This window comes from Lampetra fluviatilis, unplaced genomic scaffold (assembly GCF_964198595.1).
Source record: "Lampetra fluviatilis unplaced genomic scaffold, kcLamFluv1.1 SCAFFOLD_1438, whole genome shotgun sequence".
NCBI classification, from domain to species: domain Eukaryota; kingdom Metazoa; phylum Chordata; class Hyperoartia; order Petromyzontiformes; family Petromyzontidae; genus Lampetra; species Lampetra fluviatilis.
The window spans coordinates 482-16,290 of NW_027621590.1; the positions used below are offsets into that span (position 1 = coordinate 482).

Consider the following 15,809-nt stretch of genomic DNA (forward strand, 5'->3'; position numbering starts at 1 on the left):
TGTGTGTACCTGTGTGTGTGGTAGTGTGTGTGTGAGTCTGTGGTAGTGTGGTAGTGTGGGTACCTGTGTGTGTGTGGTAGTGTGTGTGGTAGTGTGTGTGTGAGTCTGTGTGTGTGTGGTAGTGTGTGTACCTGTGTGTGTGTGGTAGTGTGTGTGTGTGTGGTAGTGTGTGTGGTAGTGTGTGTGGTAGTGTGTGTGGTAGTGTGTGTGTGTGTGGTAGTGTGTGTGGTAGTGTGTGTGGTAGTGTGTGTGGTAGTGTGTGTGTGTGTGGTAGTGTGTGTGGTAGTGTGTGTGGTAGTGTGTGTGTGAGTCTGTGGTGGTGTGGTAGTGTGGGTACCTGTGTGTGTGTGGTAGTGAGTGTGTGTGTGGTAGTGTGTGTGTGTGTGTGGTAGTGTGTGTGGTAGTGTGTGTGTGTGTGTGGTAGTGTGTGTGTGTGGTAGTGTGTGTGGTAGTGTGTGTGTGAGTCTGTGGTGGTGTGGTAGTGTGGGTACCTGTGTGTGTGTGGTAGTGAGTGTGTGTGTGGTAGTGTGTGTGTGTGTGGTAGTGTGTGTGTGTGTGTGGTAGTGTGTGTGTGTGTGGTAGTGTGTGTGTGTGTGTGGTAGTGTGTGTGGTAGTGTGTGTGTGAATCTGTGGTAGTGTGTTAGTGTGGGTACCTGTGTGTGTGTGGTAGTGAGTGTGTGTGTGGTAGTGTGTGTGTGTGTGTGTACCTGTGTGTGTGGTAGTGTGTGTGTGTGGTAGTGTGTGTGTGTGTGTGGTAGTGTGTGTGTGTGGTAGTGTGTGTGTGTGGTAGTGTGTGTGAGTCTGTGAGTGTGTGTACCTGTGTGTGTGTGGTAGTGTGTGTGTGTGTGTGGTAGTGTGTGTGGTAGTGTGTGTGTGTGTGTGGTAGTGTGTGTGTGTGGTAGTGTGTGTGGTAGTGTGTGTGTGAGTCTGTGGTAGTGTGGTAGTGTGTGTGGTAGTGTGTGTGGTAGTGTGTGTGTGAGTCTGTGAGTGTGTGGTAGTGTGTGTGGTAGTGTGTGTGTGTGTGTGGTAGTGTGTGTGTGTGGTAGTGTGTGTGGTAGTGTGTGTGTGAGTCTGTGGTAGTGTGGTAGTGTGTGTGGTAGTGTGTGTGGTAGTGTGTGTGTGAGTCTGTGAGTGTGTGGTAGTGTGTGTGGTAGTGTGTGTGAGTCTGTGAGTGTGTGGTAGTGTGTGTGGTAGTGTGTGTGAGTGTGTGTACCTGTGTGTGTGTGTGGTAGTGTGTGTGTGTGTGGTAGTGTGTGTGGTAGTGTGTGTGTGAGTCTGTGGTAGTGTGTGAGTGTGTGTGAGTCTGTGAGTGTGTGGTAGTGTGTGTGTGGTAGTGTGTGTGAGTGTGTGTACCTGTGTGTGTGTGGTAGTGTGTGTGTGTGTGTGGTAGTGTGTGTGTGAGTCTGTGGTGGTGTAGTAGTGTGTGTGTGTGTGGTAGTGTGTGTGTGTGTGTGGTAGTGTGTGTGGTAGTGTGTGTGTGAGTCTGTGGTGGTGTGGTAGTGTGTGTGTGTGTGGTAGGGTGTGTGTGTGTGGTAGTGTGTGTGGTAGTGTGTGTGTGAGTCTGTGGTGGTGTGGTAGTGTGGGTACCTGTGTGTGTGTGGTAGTGTGTGTGTGGTAGTGTGTGTGGTAGTGTGTGTGGTAGTGTGTGTGTGTGTGTGGTAGTGTGTGTGGTAGTGTGTGTGTGAGTCTGTGGTAGTGTGGTAGTGTGTGTGTGGTAGTGTGTGGGAGTCTGTGGTAGTGTGTGGTAGTGTGTGTGGTAGTGTGTGTGAGTGTGTGTACCTGTGTGTGTGGTAGTGTGTGTGTGTGTGTGGTAGTGTGTGTGTGTGTGGTAGTGTGTGTGTGTGTGGTAGTGTGTGTGTGTGTGTGGTAGTGTGTGTGAGTGTGTGTACCTGTGTGTGTCTGTGTGTGTCTGTGTCTGTGTGTCTGTGTGTGTGTGTCTGTGTGTGTCTGTCTAAGTGTGTGTGTGTCTGTGTGTGTCCCAGCTGCTGTCCCCCAGCAACGTGGCTGTCTATGGGGGTCTCTGCGCCCTCGCAACATTCGACCGCTTGGAGCTTCAGAAGAACATCATCTCCAGCAGGTGACACACACACAATGACACACACACACACACAGTGACACACACACACAGTGACACACACAGTGACACACACACACACACAGTGACACACACACACAGACACACACAGTGACACACACAGACACACAGACACACACACACACAGTGACACACACACACAGACACACACACACAGTGACACACACACACACACACAGACACACACACACAGACACACACACACAGACACACACACACACAGACACACACACACATACACAGACACACACAGACACACACACACACACACAGTGACACACATACACAGACACACGCACACGCACAGACACACACAGACACACACACACGCACAGACACACACACACACAGACACACACACACAGACAGACACACACACACACACAGACAGACACACACAGACACACACGCACACACACAGACAGACACACACAGAGACACACACACAGACACACACACAGACACACACAGACACACACACGGAGAGAGAGACAGAGAGGGACACGGGGGAGAGAGACACAGAGAGAGACACGGGGAGAGACACGGGGAGAGACACGGGGAGAGACACGGGGAGAGAGTGTGTGTCTCTGTGTCTCTCTCTGTCTCTCTGTGTGTCTCTCTCTCTCTGTCTCTCTGTGTGTCTCTCTCTCTGTGTCTCTCTCTGTGTCTCTGTCTCTCTGTATCTGTGTCTCTCTCTGTGTCTCTCTCTCTGTCTCTCTCTGTGTCTCTCTCTGTGTCTCTCTCTGTGTCTCTCTCTCTGTCTCTCTCTGTGTCTCTCTCTCTGTGTCTCTGTCTGTGTCTCTCACGGTGTCTCTCTCTGTCTCTCTCTGTCTCTCTCTGTGTCTCTCTCTCTGTGTCTTTCTCTGTGTCTCTCTCTCTCTGTCTCTCTCACGGTGTCTCTCTCTGTCTCTCTCTGTCTCTCTCTGTGTCTCTCTCTCTGTGTCTCTCTCACGGTGTCTCTCTCTGTCTCTCTCATGGTGTCTCTCTCTGTCTCTCTCTCTGTCTCTCTCTGTGTCTCTCTCTCTGTGTCTCTCTCACGGTGTCTCTCTCTGTCTCTCTCATGGTGTCTCTCTCTGTCTCTCTCTGTGTGTCTCTCTGTGTCTCTCTCTGTGTCTCTCTCTCTGTGTCTCTCTCTCTGTCTCTCTCACGGTGTCTCTCTCTGTCTCTCTCATGGTGTCTCTCTCTGTCTCTCTCATGGTGTCTCTCTCTGTGTCTCTCTCTGTGTCTCTCTCTGTGTCTCTCTCTCTCTGTCTCTCTCTCTCTGTCTCTCTCACGGTGTCTCTCTCTGTCTCTCTCATGGTGTCTCTCTCTGTCTCTCTCTGTGTCTCTCTCTGTGTCTCTCTCTGTGTCTCTCTCTGTGTCTCTCTGTGTCTCTCTGTCTCTGTGTGTGTCTCTCTCTCTGTGTCTCTCTCTGTCTCTCTCTGTCTCTCTCTGTGTCTCTCTCTGTCTCTCTCTGTCTCTCTCTGTGTCTCTCTCTGTGTCTCTCTGTCTCTGTGTGTGTCTCTCTCTCTGTGTCTCTCTCTGTCTCTCTCTGTCTCTCTCTGTGTCTCTCTCTCTGTGTCTCTCTCTCTGTCTCTCTCATGGTGTCTCTCTCTGTCTCTCTCTGTCTCTCTCATGGTGTCTCTCTCTGTCTCTCTCTGTCTCTCTCTCTGTGTCTCTCTCTGTCTCTCTCTGTCTCTCTCTGTGTCTGTCTCTCTCTGTGTCTCTCTCTGTGTCTCTCTGTGTCTCTCTGTCTCTGTGTGTGTCTCTCTCCGCCAGTTCGTTTAAGCTCTTCCTGGAGCTGGAGCCGCAGGTCCGGGACGTCATCTTCAAGTTCTACGAGTCCAAGTACGCCAGCTCGCTCAAGATGCTGGATGACATGAGGGTACACAGACACACACAGACAGACACACAGACACACAGACACACACAGAGAGACACACAGAGACACAGAGACACACAGAGACGCAGAGACACACACAGAGACACACACAGAGACACACACAGAGACACACACAAGTACGCCAGCTCGCTCAAGATGCTGGATGACATGAGGGTACACAGACACACACAGACAGACACACAGACACACAGACACACACAGAGAGACACACAGAGACACAGAGACACACACAGAGACACACACAAGTACGCCAGCTCGCTCAAGATGCTGGATGACATGAGGGTACACAGACACACACAGACAGACACACAGACACACAGACACACACAGAGAGACACACAGAGACACAGAGACACACAGAGACGCAGAGACACACACAGAGACACACACAGAGACACACACAGAGACACACACAAGTACGCCAGCTCGCTCAAGATGCTGGATGACATGAGGGTACACAGACACACACAGACAGACACACAGACACACAGACACACACAGAGAGACACACAGAGACACAGAGACACACACAGAGACACACACAAGTACGCCAGCTCGCTCAAGATGCTGGATGACATGAGGGTACACAGACACACACAGACAGACACACAGACACACACACAGAGACACACACAAGTACGCCAGCTCGCTCAAGATGCTGGATGACATGAGGGTACACAGACACACACAGACAGACACACAGACACACACACAGAGACACACACAAGTACGCCAGCTCGCTCAAGATGCTGGATGACATGAGGGTACACAGACACACACAGACAGACACACAGACACACACACAGAGACACACACAAGTACGCCAGCTCGCTCAAGATGCTGGATGACATGAGGGTACACAGACACACACAGACAGACACACAGACACACACACAGAGACACACACAAGTACGCCAGCTCGCTCAAGATGCTGGATGACATGAGGGTACACAGACACACACAGACAGACACACAGACACACACAGACACACACACAAGTACGCCAGCTCGCTCAAGATGCTGGATGACATGAGGGTACAGAGACACACACAGACAGACACACAGACACACACAGAGACACACACAAGTACGCCAGCTCGCTCAAGATGCTGGATGACATGAGGGTACAGAGACACACAGACACACACACAGACACACAGACACACACACAGAGAGACACACACAGAGACACACACAAGTACGCCAGCTCGCTCAAGATGCTGGATGACATGAGGGTACACAGACACACACAGACAGACACACAGACACACAGACACACACAGAGAGACACACAGAGACACAAGTACGCCAGCTCGCTCAAGATGCTGGATGACATGAGGGTACACAGACACACAGACAGACACACAGACACACACAGACACACACACAGACACACAGACACACACAGAGAGACACACAAGTACGCCAGCTCGCTCAAGATGCTGGATGACATGAGGGTACACAGACACACAGACAGACACACAGACACACACACAGAGAGACACACAAGTACGCCAGCTCGCTCAAGATGCTGGATGACATGAGGGTACACAGACACACAGACAGACACACAGACACACACACAGAGAGACACACACAGAGACACACAGAGACACAGAGACACAGAGACACACAGAGACACACACAGAGACACACACAAGTACGCCAGCTCGCTCAAGATGCTGGATGACATGAGGGTACAGAGACACACAGACAGACACACAGAGACACAGAGACACACACAGACAGAGACACACACAGAGACACACAGAGACACGCAGAGACACACACAGAGAGACACACAAGTACGCCAGCTCGCTCAAGATGCTGGATGACATGAGGGTACACAGACACACACAGAGACACAGAGACACACACAGAGACACACACAGACACACACACAGAGAGACACACAAGTACGCCAGCTCGCTCAAGATGCTGGATGACATGAGGGTACACAGACACACACAGACAGACACACAGACACACACAGACACACACACAGACACACAGAGACACACACACACACAGACACACACAGACACACACAGACACACACACAGACACACAGAGACACACACAGAGAGACACACAAGTACGCCAGCTCGCTCAAGATGCTGGATGACATGAGGGTACACAGACACACACAGACAGACACACAGACACAGAGACACACACACAGACACACAGAGACACAGAGACACACACACAGACACACAGAGACACAGAGACACACACACAGACACACAGACACACAGACACACAGACACACAGAGACACACAGAGACACACACAGAGACACACACAGACACACAGAGACACACACAGACACACACAGACACACAGAGACACACACAGACACACACAGAGACACACACAGAGACACACACAGAGACACACACAAGTACGCCAGCTCGCTCAAGATGCTGGATGGCATGAGGGTACACAGACACACACAGACACACAGAGAGACAGAGACACACACAGAGACACACACAGAGAGACACACACAGAGACACACAGACACACAGAGACACACACAAGTACGCCAGCTCGCTCAAGATGCTGGATGACATGAGGGTACAGAGACACACACAGAGACACACAGACACACCGAGACACACACAGACACACACACAGAGAGACACACAGACACACACACACACACACAGACACAGAGACACACACAGAGAGACACACAGACACACACACAGAGAGACACACAGACACACACACACACAGAGACACAGAGACACACACAGAGACACACACAAGTACGCCAGCTCGCTCAAGATGCTGGATGACATGAGGGTACAGAGACACACACAGAGACACACAGACACACAGAGACACAGAGACACACACAGAGAGACACACAGACACACACACAGAGAGACACACAAGTACGCCAGCTCGCTCAAGATGCTGGATGACATGAGGGTACAGAGACACACAGACACACACACAGAGACACACACACAGACACACACACAGACACACAGAGACACACACACAGACACACACACAGACACACAGAGACACAGAGACACACACACACACAGAGACACACACAGAGACACACAGACACACAGACACACACAGAGAGACAGAGACACACACAGAGAGACACACACAGAGACACACAGAGACACACACAGACACACAGAGACACACACAGAGACACACACAGAGAGACAGAGACACACACACAGAGACACACACAGAGACACACACAGAGACACACACAGAGACACACACACAGAGACACACACACACAGAGACACACACACAGACACACACAGACACACAGAGACACACACAGACACACACAGAGACACACACAGAGACACACACAGAGACACACACAAGTACGCCAGCTCGCTCAAGATGCTGGATGGCATGAGGGTACACAGACACACACAGACACACAGAGAGACAGAGACACACACAGAGACACACACAGAGAGACACACACAGAGACACACAGACACACAGAGACACACACAAGTACGCCAGCTCGCTCAAGATGCTGGATGACATGAGGGTACAGAGACACACACAGAGACACACAGACACACCGAGACACACACAGACACACACACAGAGAGACACACAGACACACACACACACACACAGACACAGAGACACACACAGAGAGACACACAGACACACACAGAGAGACACACAGACACACACACACACAGAGACACAGAGACACACACAGAGACACACACAAGTACGCCAGCTCGCTCAAGATGCTGGATGACATGAGGGTACAGAGACACACACAGAGACACACAGACACACAGAGACACAGAGACACACACAGAGAGACACACAGACACACACACAGAGAGACACACAAGTACGCCAGCTCGCTCAAGATGCTGGATGACATGAGGGTACAGAGACACACAGACACACACACAGAGACACACACACAGACACACACACAGACACACAGAGACACACACACAGACACACACACAGACACACAGAGACACAGAGACACACACACACACAGAGACACACACAGAGACACACAGACACACAGACACACACAGAGAGACAGATACACACACAGAGAGACACACACAGAGACACACAGAGACACACACAGACACACAGAGACACACACAGAGACACACACAGAGAGACAGAGACACACACACAGAGACACACACAGAGACACACACAGAGACACACACAGAGACACACACAGAGACACACACAGAGACACAGAGACACAGAGACACACACAGACACACACACAGACACACAGAGACACAGAGACACACACAGAGACACACACACAGAGACACACACAGAGACACACACAAGTACGCCAGCTCGCTCAAGATGCTGGATGGCATGAGGGTACAGAGACACACAGACACACACACAGACACACAGACACACACAGACACACACAGACACACACAGAGACACACACAAGTACGCCAGCTCGCTCAAGATGCTGGATGGCATGAGGGTACAGAGACACACAGACACACAGACACACACAGACACACAGAGAGACAGAGACACACACAGAGACACACACAGAGACACACACAGACACACACACACAGAGACACACAGAGACACAGAGAGACAGAGACACACAGAGACACACAGAGACACAGAGACACACACAGAGACACAGAGACACACAGACACACAGACACACAGAGACACACACAGAGAGACACACAGAGACACAGAGAGAGACACACACACAGACACACACACAGAGAGACACACAGAGACACAGAGAGACAGAGACACACAGACACACAGACACACAGAGACACACACAGAGAGACACACAGAGACACAGAGAGACAGAGACACACAGACACACAGACACACAGAGACACACAGAGACACACACACAGACACACAGACACACACACACACAGAGACACACACAGAGACACACAGACAGACACACAGAGACACAGAGACACACACAGAGACACACACAGAGACACACACAAGTACGCCAGCTCGCTCAAGATGCTGGATGACATGAGGGTACAGAGACACAGAGACACACACAGAGAGACAGAGACACACACAGAGACACACACAGAGACACACACAGAGACACACAGAGACACACACAGAGACACACACAAGTACGCCAGCTCGCTCAAGATGCTGGATAACATGAGGGTACAGAGACACACACAGACACACACACAGAGACACAGAGACACACACAGAGAGACACACAGAGACACAGAGAGACAGAGACACAGAGACACACACAGAGACACAGACACACACACAGACACACACAGAGACACACAGAGACACACACAGTGACACAAGTACGCCAGCTCGCTCAATATGCTGGATGACATGAGGGTACAGAGACACACACACAGAGACACACAGAGACACAGAGAGACACAGAGACACACACAGACACAGAGACACACACAGAGATACACACAGAGACACACAGAGAGACAGAGACACACAGAGACACAGAGACACACAGAGACACAGAGACACACAGAGACACAGAGACACACAGAGACACAGAGACACACACAGAGACACACAGAGACACACACACAGACACAGAGATCCACAGAGACACAGAGACACAGAGAGACACAGAGACACACAGAGACACACAGAGACACACAGAGACACACAGAGAGAGACAAACAGAGACACGCACAGACACACACAGAGACACACACAGAGACAGAGACACACACAGAGACACACACAGAGACAGAGACACACACAGAGACACACAGAGACACACAGAGACACACATAGAGACACACACAGAGACACACAGAGACACAGAGAGGCACACAGACACACACTCAGACAGACACAGACACACACACAGACACAGAGACAGACACAGAGACAGACACAGAGACACACAGAGACAGACACAGAGACAGAGACAGACACAGAGACACAGAGAGAGACACAGAGAGACAGAGTGTGGGGAGCGTAGTGGTGAGTGTGGTGAGCGTGGTGAGCGTGGTGATGGTGAGTGTGGTGGTGGTGAGTGTAGTGGTGGTGAGTGTAGTGGTGGTGAGTGTAGTGGTGGTGAGTGTAGTGATGAGCGTGGTGAGTGTGGTGAGTGTGGTGGTGAGCGTGGTGAGTGTGGTGGTGAGTGTGGTGAGTGTGGTGAGTATAGTGGTGAGTGTGGTGGTGAGTGTGATGGTGAGCGTGGTGAGTATAGTGGTGAGCTTCATGGTGAGTGTGGTGGTGAATGTGGTGAGTGTGGTGAGTGTGGTGATGGTGAGTGTGATGGTGAGTGTAGTGATGGTGAGTGTGGTGGTGAGTGTGATGGTGAGCTTCATGATGAGTGTAGTGGTGAGCGTGGTGATGGTGAGTGTAGTGATGGTGAGTGTGATGATGAGTGTAGTGGTGAGCGTGGTGAGCATGATGGTGAGTGTGATGGTGAGTGATGGTGAGTGATGGTGAGTGATGGTGATGGTGTCTGCAGGACAACCTGATGCTTGACCTCTACTTGGCTCCGCACGTCAAGACGCTCTACTCACAGATACGCAACAGGGCACTCATCCAGGTGACTCACCCACCCACTCACCTACCCACCCACCCACCCACTCACCCACCCACCCACCCACCCACTCACCCACCCACCCACCCACCCACCCACTCACTCACCCACCCACCCACCCACTCACTCACCCACCCACCCACTCACTCACCCACCCACCCACTCACCTACCCACTCACCCACCCACTCACTCACCCACCCACCCACTCACCCACCCACCCACCCACCCACTCACCCACCCACCCACCCACCCACCCACTCACCCACCCACCCACCCACTCACCCACCCACTCACCCACCCACCCACCCACCCACCCACTCACCCACCCACCCACCCACCCACCCACCCACTCACCCACCCACCCACCCACTCACCCACCCACCCACCCACCCACCCACCCACTCACCCACCCACCCACCCACCCACTCACCCACCCACTCACCCACCTACCCACTCACCCACCCACCCACTCACCCACCCACCCACCCACTCACCCACCCACCCACTCACCCACCCACTCACCCACCTACCCACTCACCCACCCACCCACTCACCCACCCACCCACTCACCCACCCACCCACCCACTCACCCACCCACCCACTCACCCACTCACTCACTCATCCAGGTGACTCACTCATTCACTCACCCACCCACCCACCCACTCACCCACCCACCCACCCACTCACCCACCCACCCACCCACTCACCCACCCACTCACCCACCTACCCACTCACCCACCCACCCACTCACCCACCCACCCACTCACCCACCCACCCACCCACTCACCCACCCACCCACTCACCCACTCACTCACTCATCCAGGTGACTCACTCATTCACTCACCCACTCACTCACCCACTCACCCACTCACTCACTCACCCACTCACCCACCCACCCACTCACCCACCCACTCACCCACCCACCCACTCACCCACTCACTCACCCACCCACCCACCCACTCACTCACCCACTCACCCACCCACCCACCCACTCACCCACCCACCCACCCACCCACCCACTCACCCACCCACCCACCCACCCACCCACTCACCCACCCACCCACTCACCCACCCACCCACTCACTCACTCACCCACTCACCCACCCACCCACTCACCCACCCACTCACCCACCCACCCACTCACCCACTCACTCACCCACCCACCCACCCACTCACTCACCCACTCACCCACCCACCCACCCACTCACCCACCCACCCACCCACCCACCCACTCACCCACCCACCCACCCACCCACCCACTCACCCACCCACCCACTCACCCACCCACCCACCCACTCACTCACCCACTCACCCACCCACCCACTCACCCACCCACCCACCCACCCACTCACCCACCCACCACCACTCACCCACCCACCCACCCACTCACTCACCCACTCACCCACCCACCCACTCACCCACCCACCCACCCACCCACTCACCCACTCACCCACCCACCCACCCACTCACCCACTCACCCACCCACTCACCCACCCACCCACCCACCCACCCACCCACCCACCCACCCACCCACTCACCCACTCACCCACCCACTCACCCACCCACCCACCCACCCACCCACCCACCCACCCACCCACCCACCCACTCACCTACCTACCCTCCCGCTCTCCGCAGTATTTCTCTCCCTACCTGTCGGCCGAGATGTCCTGCATGGCGTCCGCCTTCAACACGAGCGTGGCGAGTCTGGAGGATGAGGTGATGACGCTGATCCTCGACGGCCTCGTCAACGCACGCATCGACTCTCACAGCAAGGTACCCACTCACCTACCCACTCACCTACCCACTCACCTACCCACTCACCTACCCACTCACTCACCTACTCAGCTACTCACCTACCTACTCACCTACCTACCCTACTCACTCACCTACCTACCTACTCACTCAGCTACCCACTCACCTACCTACTCAGCTACCTACCCACTCATCTACCCACTCACCTACCCACTCAGCTACTCACTCACCTACCTACTCACTCACCTACCCACTCACCTACCCACTCAGCTACCTACTCACCTACCCACTCATCTACTCACTCACCTACCTACTCACCTACCCACTCACCTACCCACTCACCTACCCACTCACTCACCTACCCACTCACCTACCCACTCACCTACCCACTCACCTACCCACTCACTCACCTACCCACTCACCTACCTACTCACCTACTCACTCATCTACTCACTCAGCTACTCACTCACCTACTCACCTACCTACTCACCTACCCACTCAGCTACCCACTCACCTACCCACTCACCTACCCACTCACCTACCCACTCAGCTACTCACTCACCTACCTACTCACCTACCCACTCAGCTACCTACTCACCTACCCACTCATCTACTCACTCACCTACCTACTCACCCACTCACCTACCCACTCACCTACTCACTCACTCACCTACCCACTCACCTACCCACTCACCTACCCACTCACCTACCCACTCACTCACCTACCCACTCACCTACCCACTCACCTACCCACTCACCTACCCACTCACCTACCCACTCACCTACCTACTCACCTACTCACCTACTCACCTACTCACTCACCTACTCACCCACTCACTCACCTACTCACCTACCTACCCACTCACTCACTCACCTACTCACCTACCCACTCAGCTACTCACTCACTCACTCACTCACCTACCCACTCACCTACCCACTCACTCACTCACCTACTCACCTACCCACTCACCTACCCACTCACCTACCCACTCACCTACCCACTCAGCTACCTACTCACCTACCTACTCATCTACTCACTCAGCTACCCACTCACCTACCCACTCACCTACCTACTCACCTACCCACTCATCTACTCACTCAGCTACTCACTCACCTACCTACTCACCTACCCACCCATCTACTCACTCAGCTACTCACTCACCTACTCACCTACCTACTCACCTACCTACTCACCTACCCACTCACTCACTCACCTACCCACTCACCTACCCACTCACTCACTCACCTACTCACCTACCCACTCACCTACCCACTCACTCACCTACCTACCCACTCACCTACCCACTCACCTACCTACCCACTCACCTACCTACCCACTCACCTACCCACTCACCTACCTACTCACTCACCTACCCACTCAGCTACCCACTCACCTACCTACTCACCTACCCACTCATCTACCCACTCACCTACCCACTCACCTACCCACTCAGCTACCTACTCAGCTACCTACTCACCTACCCACTCATCTACTCACTCAGCTACTCACTCACCTACTCACCTACCCACTCATCTACTCACTCAGCTACTCACTCACCTACTCACCTACCTACTCACCTACCCACTCAGCTACTCACTCACCCACTCACTCACTCACTCACCTACCTACCTACTCACTCAGCTACTCACTCACCTACCCACTCACCTACCTACCTACCCACTCAGCTACTCACTCACTCACCTACCCACTCACCTACCTACTCAGCTACCTACCTACCTACTCAGCTACTCACCTACTCACCTACCTACCTACTCACCTACCTACTCACCCACTCACCCACCTACTCACTCACCCACTCACTCACCCACCTACTCACTCACCCACTCACTCACCCACCCACTCACCTACCTACTCACCCACTCACCCACCGACTCACTCACCCACTCACTCACCCACTCACTCACCTACCTACTCACCTACACACCTACCTACTCACTCACTCACCCACTCACCTACCTACTCACTCAGCTACCTACCTACTCACCTACCTACCACTCACTCACTCACCCACCCACTCACCCACTCACTCACTCACCCACTCACCCACTCACTCACCCACTCACCCACTCACCCACTCACTCACCCACTCACTCACTCACCACTCACTCACTCACTCACCCACTCACTCACTCACCCACCCACCCACCCACTCACTCACTCACCCACTCACCCACTCACCCACCCACTCACTCACTCACCCACTCACTCACTCACTCACCCACTCACTCACTCACCCACTCACCCACTCACCCACTCACTCACTCACCCACTCACTCACTCACCCACCCACCCACTCACTCACCCACCCACTCACTCACCCACCCACTCCTCACTCACTCACCCACCCACTCACCCACCCACCCACCCACCCACTCACCCACCCACCCACTCACCCACCCACCCACTCACCCACCCACTCACTCACCCACCCACCCACCCACTCACCCACCCACTCACTCACCCACCCACCCACTCACTCACCCACCCACCCACCCACCCACTCACTCACCCACCCACCCACTCACTCACCCACCCACTCACCCACCCACCCACCTACTCACTCACTCACCCACCCACACTCACCCACCCACCCACCCACTCACCCACCCACCCACTCACCCACCCACCCACTCACCCACTCACCCACCCACCCACCCACTCACCCACCCATTCACCTACCCACTCACCCACCCACCCACCCACTCACCCACCCACCCACCCACTCACCCACCCACCCACCCACTCACCCACCCACCCACTCACCCACCCACCCACTCACCCACCCACCCACTCACTCACTCACCCACCCACCCACTTACCCACCCACCCACTCACCCACCCACCCACCCACTCACCCACTCACCCACCCACCCACTCACCCACCCACCCATCCACTCACTCACTCACCCACTCACTCACTCACCCACTCACTCACCCACCCACTCACTCACCCACCCACTCACCCACACACTCACCCACTCACCCACTCACCCACCCACCCACCTACTCACTCACTCACCCACCTATTCACCCACCCACCTACTCACCCACTCACCCACCCACCCACTTACCCACCTACTCACTCACTCACCCACTCACTCACTCACCCACCTACTCACCCACTCACCCACCCACCCACTCACCCACCCACTCACCCACTCACCCACCTACTCACCCACCCACCTACTCACCCACCCACCTACTCACCCACCTACTCACTCACTCACCACTCGAGAAAAAAATCCAACAAACTTTATTACAGCAGTAAAATACAGACGGGGTGAGTCTGTGGGTGGTGAGTGTGAGTGGAGTGAGTGAGTGGGTGGTGAGGGTGGTGAGTGAGTGGGTGAGTGGGTGGTGAGGGTGGTGAGTGAGTGGGTGAGTGGGTGGTGACGGTGGTGAGTGAGTGGGTGAGTGGGTGGTGAGGGTGGTGAGTGGAGTGAGTGAGTGGGTGGTGAGTGAGTGGGTGAGTGGGTGGTGAGGGTGGTGAGTGAG

The 15,809-nt window shown here is 54.2% G+C and overlaps 1 protein-coding gene across 1 annotated transcript; it reads left to right on the plus strand.

Moving 5' to 3' along the window:
• Window positions 1–1,982: 1,982 nt before the first annotated feature.
• On the plus strand, window positions 1,983–12,384 carry LOC144955453 (COP9 signalosome complex subunit 1-like; the record flags this gene model as incomplete). Its single annotated transcript, XM_078885664.1, has 4 exons — window positions 1,983–2,077; window positions 3,854–3,959; window positions 10,465–10,545; window positions 12,176–12,384. Coding segments are annotated over 4 exons (491 nt in total), but the record flags the coding sequence as incomplete, so codon positions are not given.
• Window positions 12,385–15,809: the final 3,425 nt, after the last annotated feature.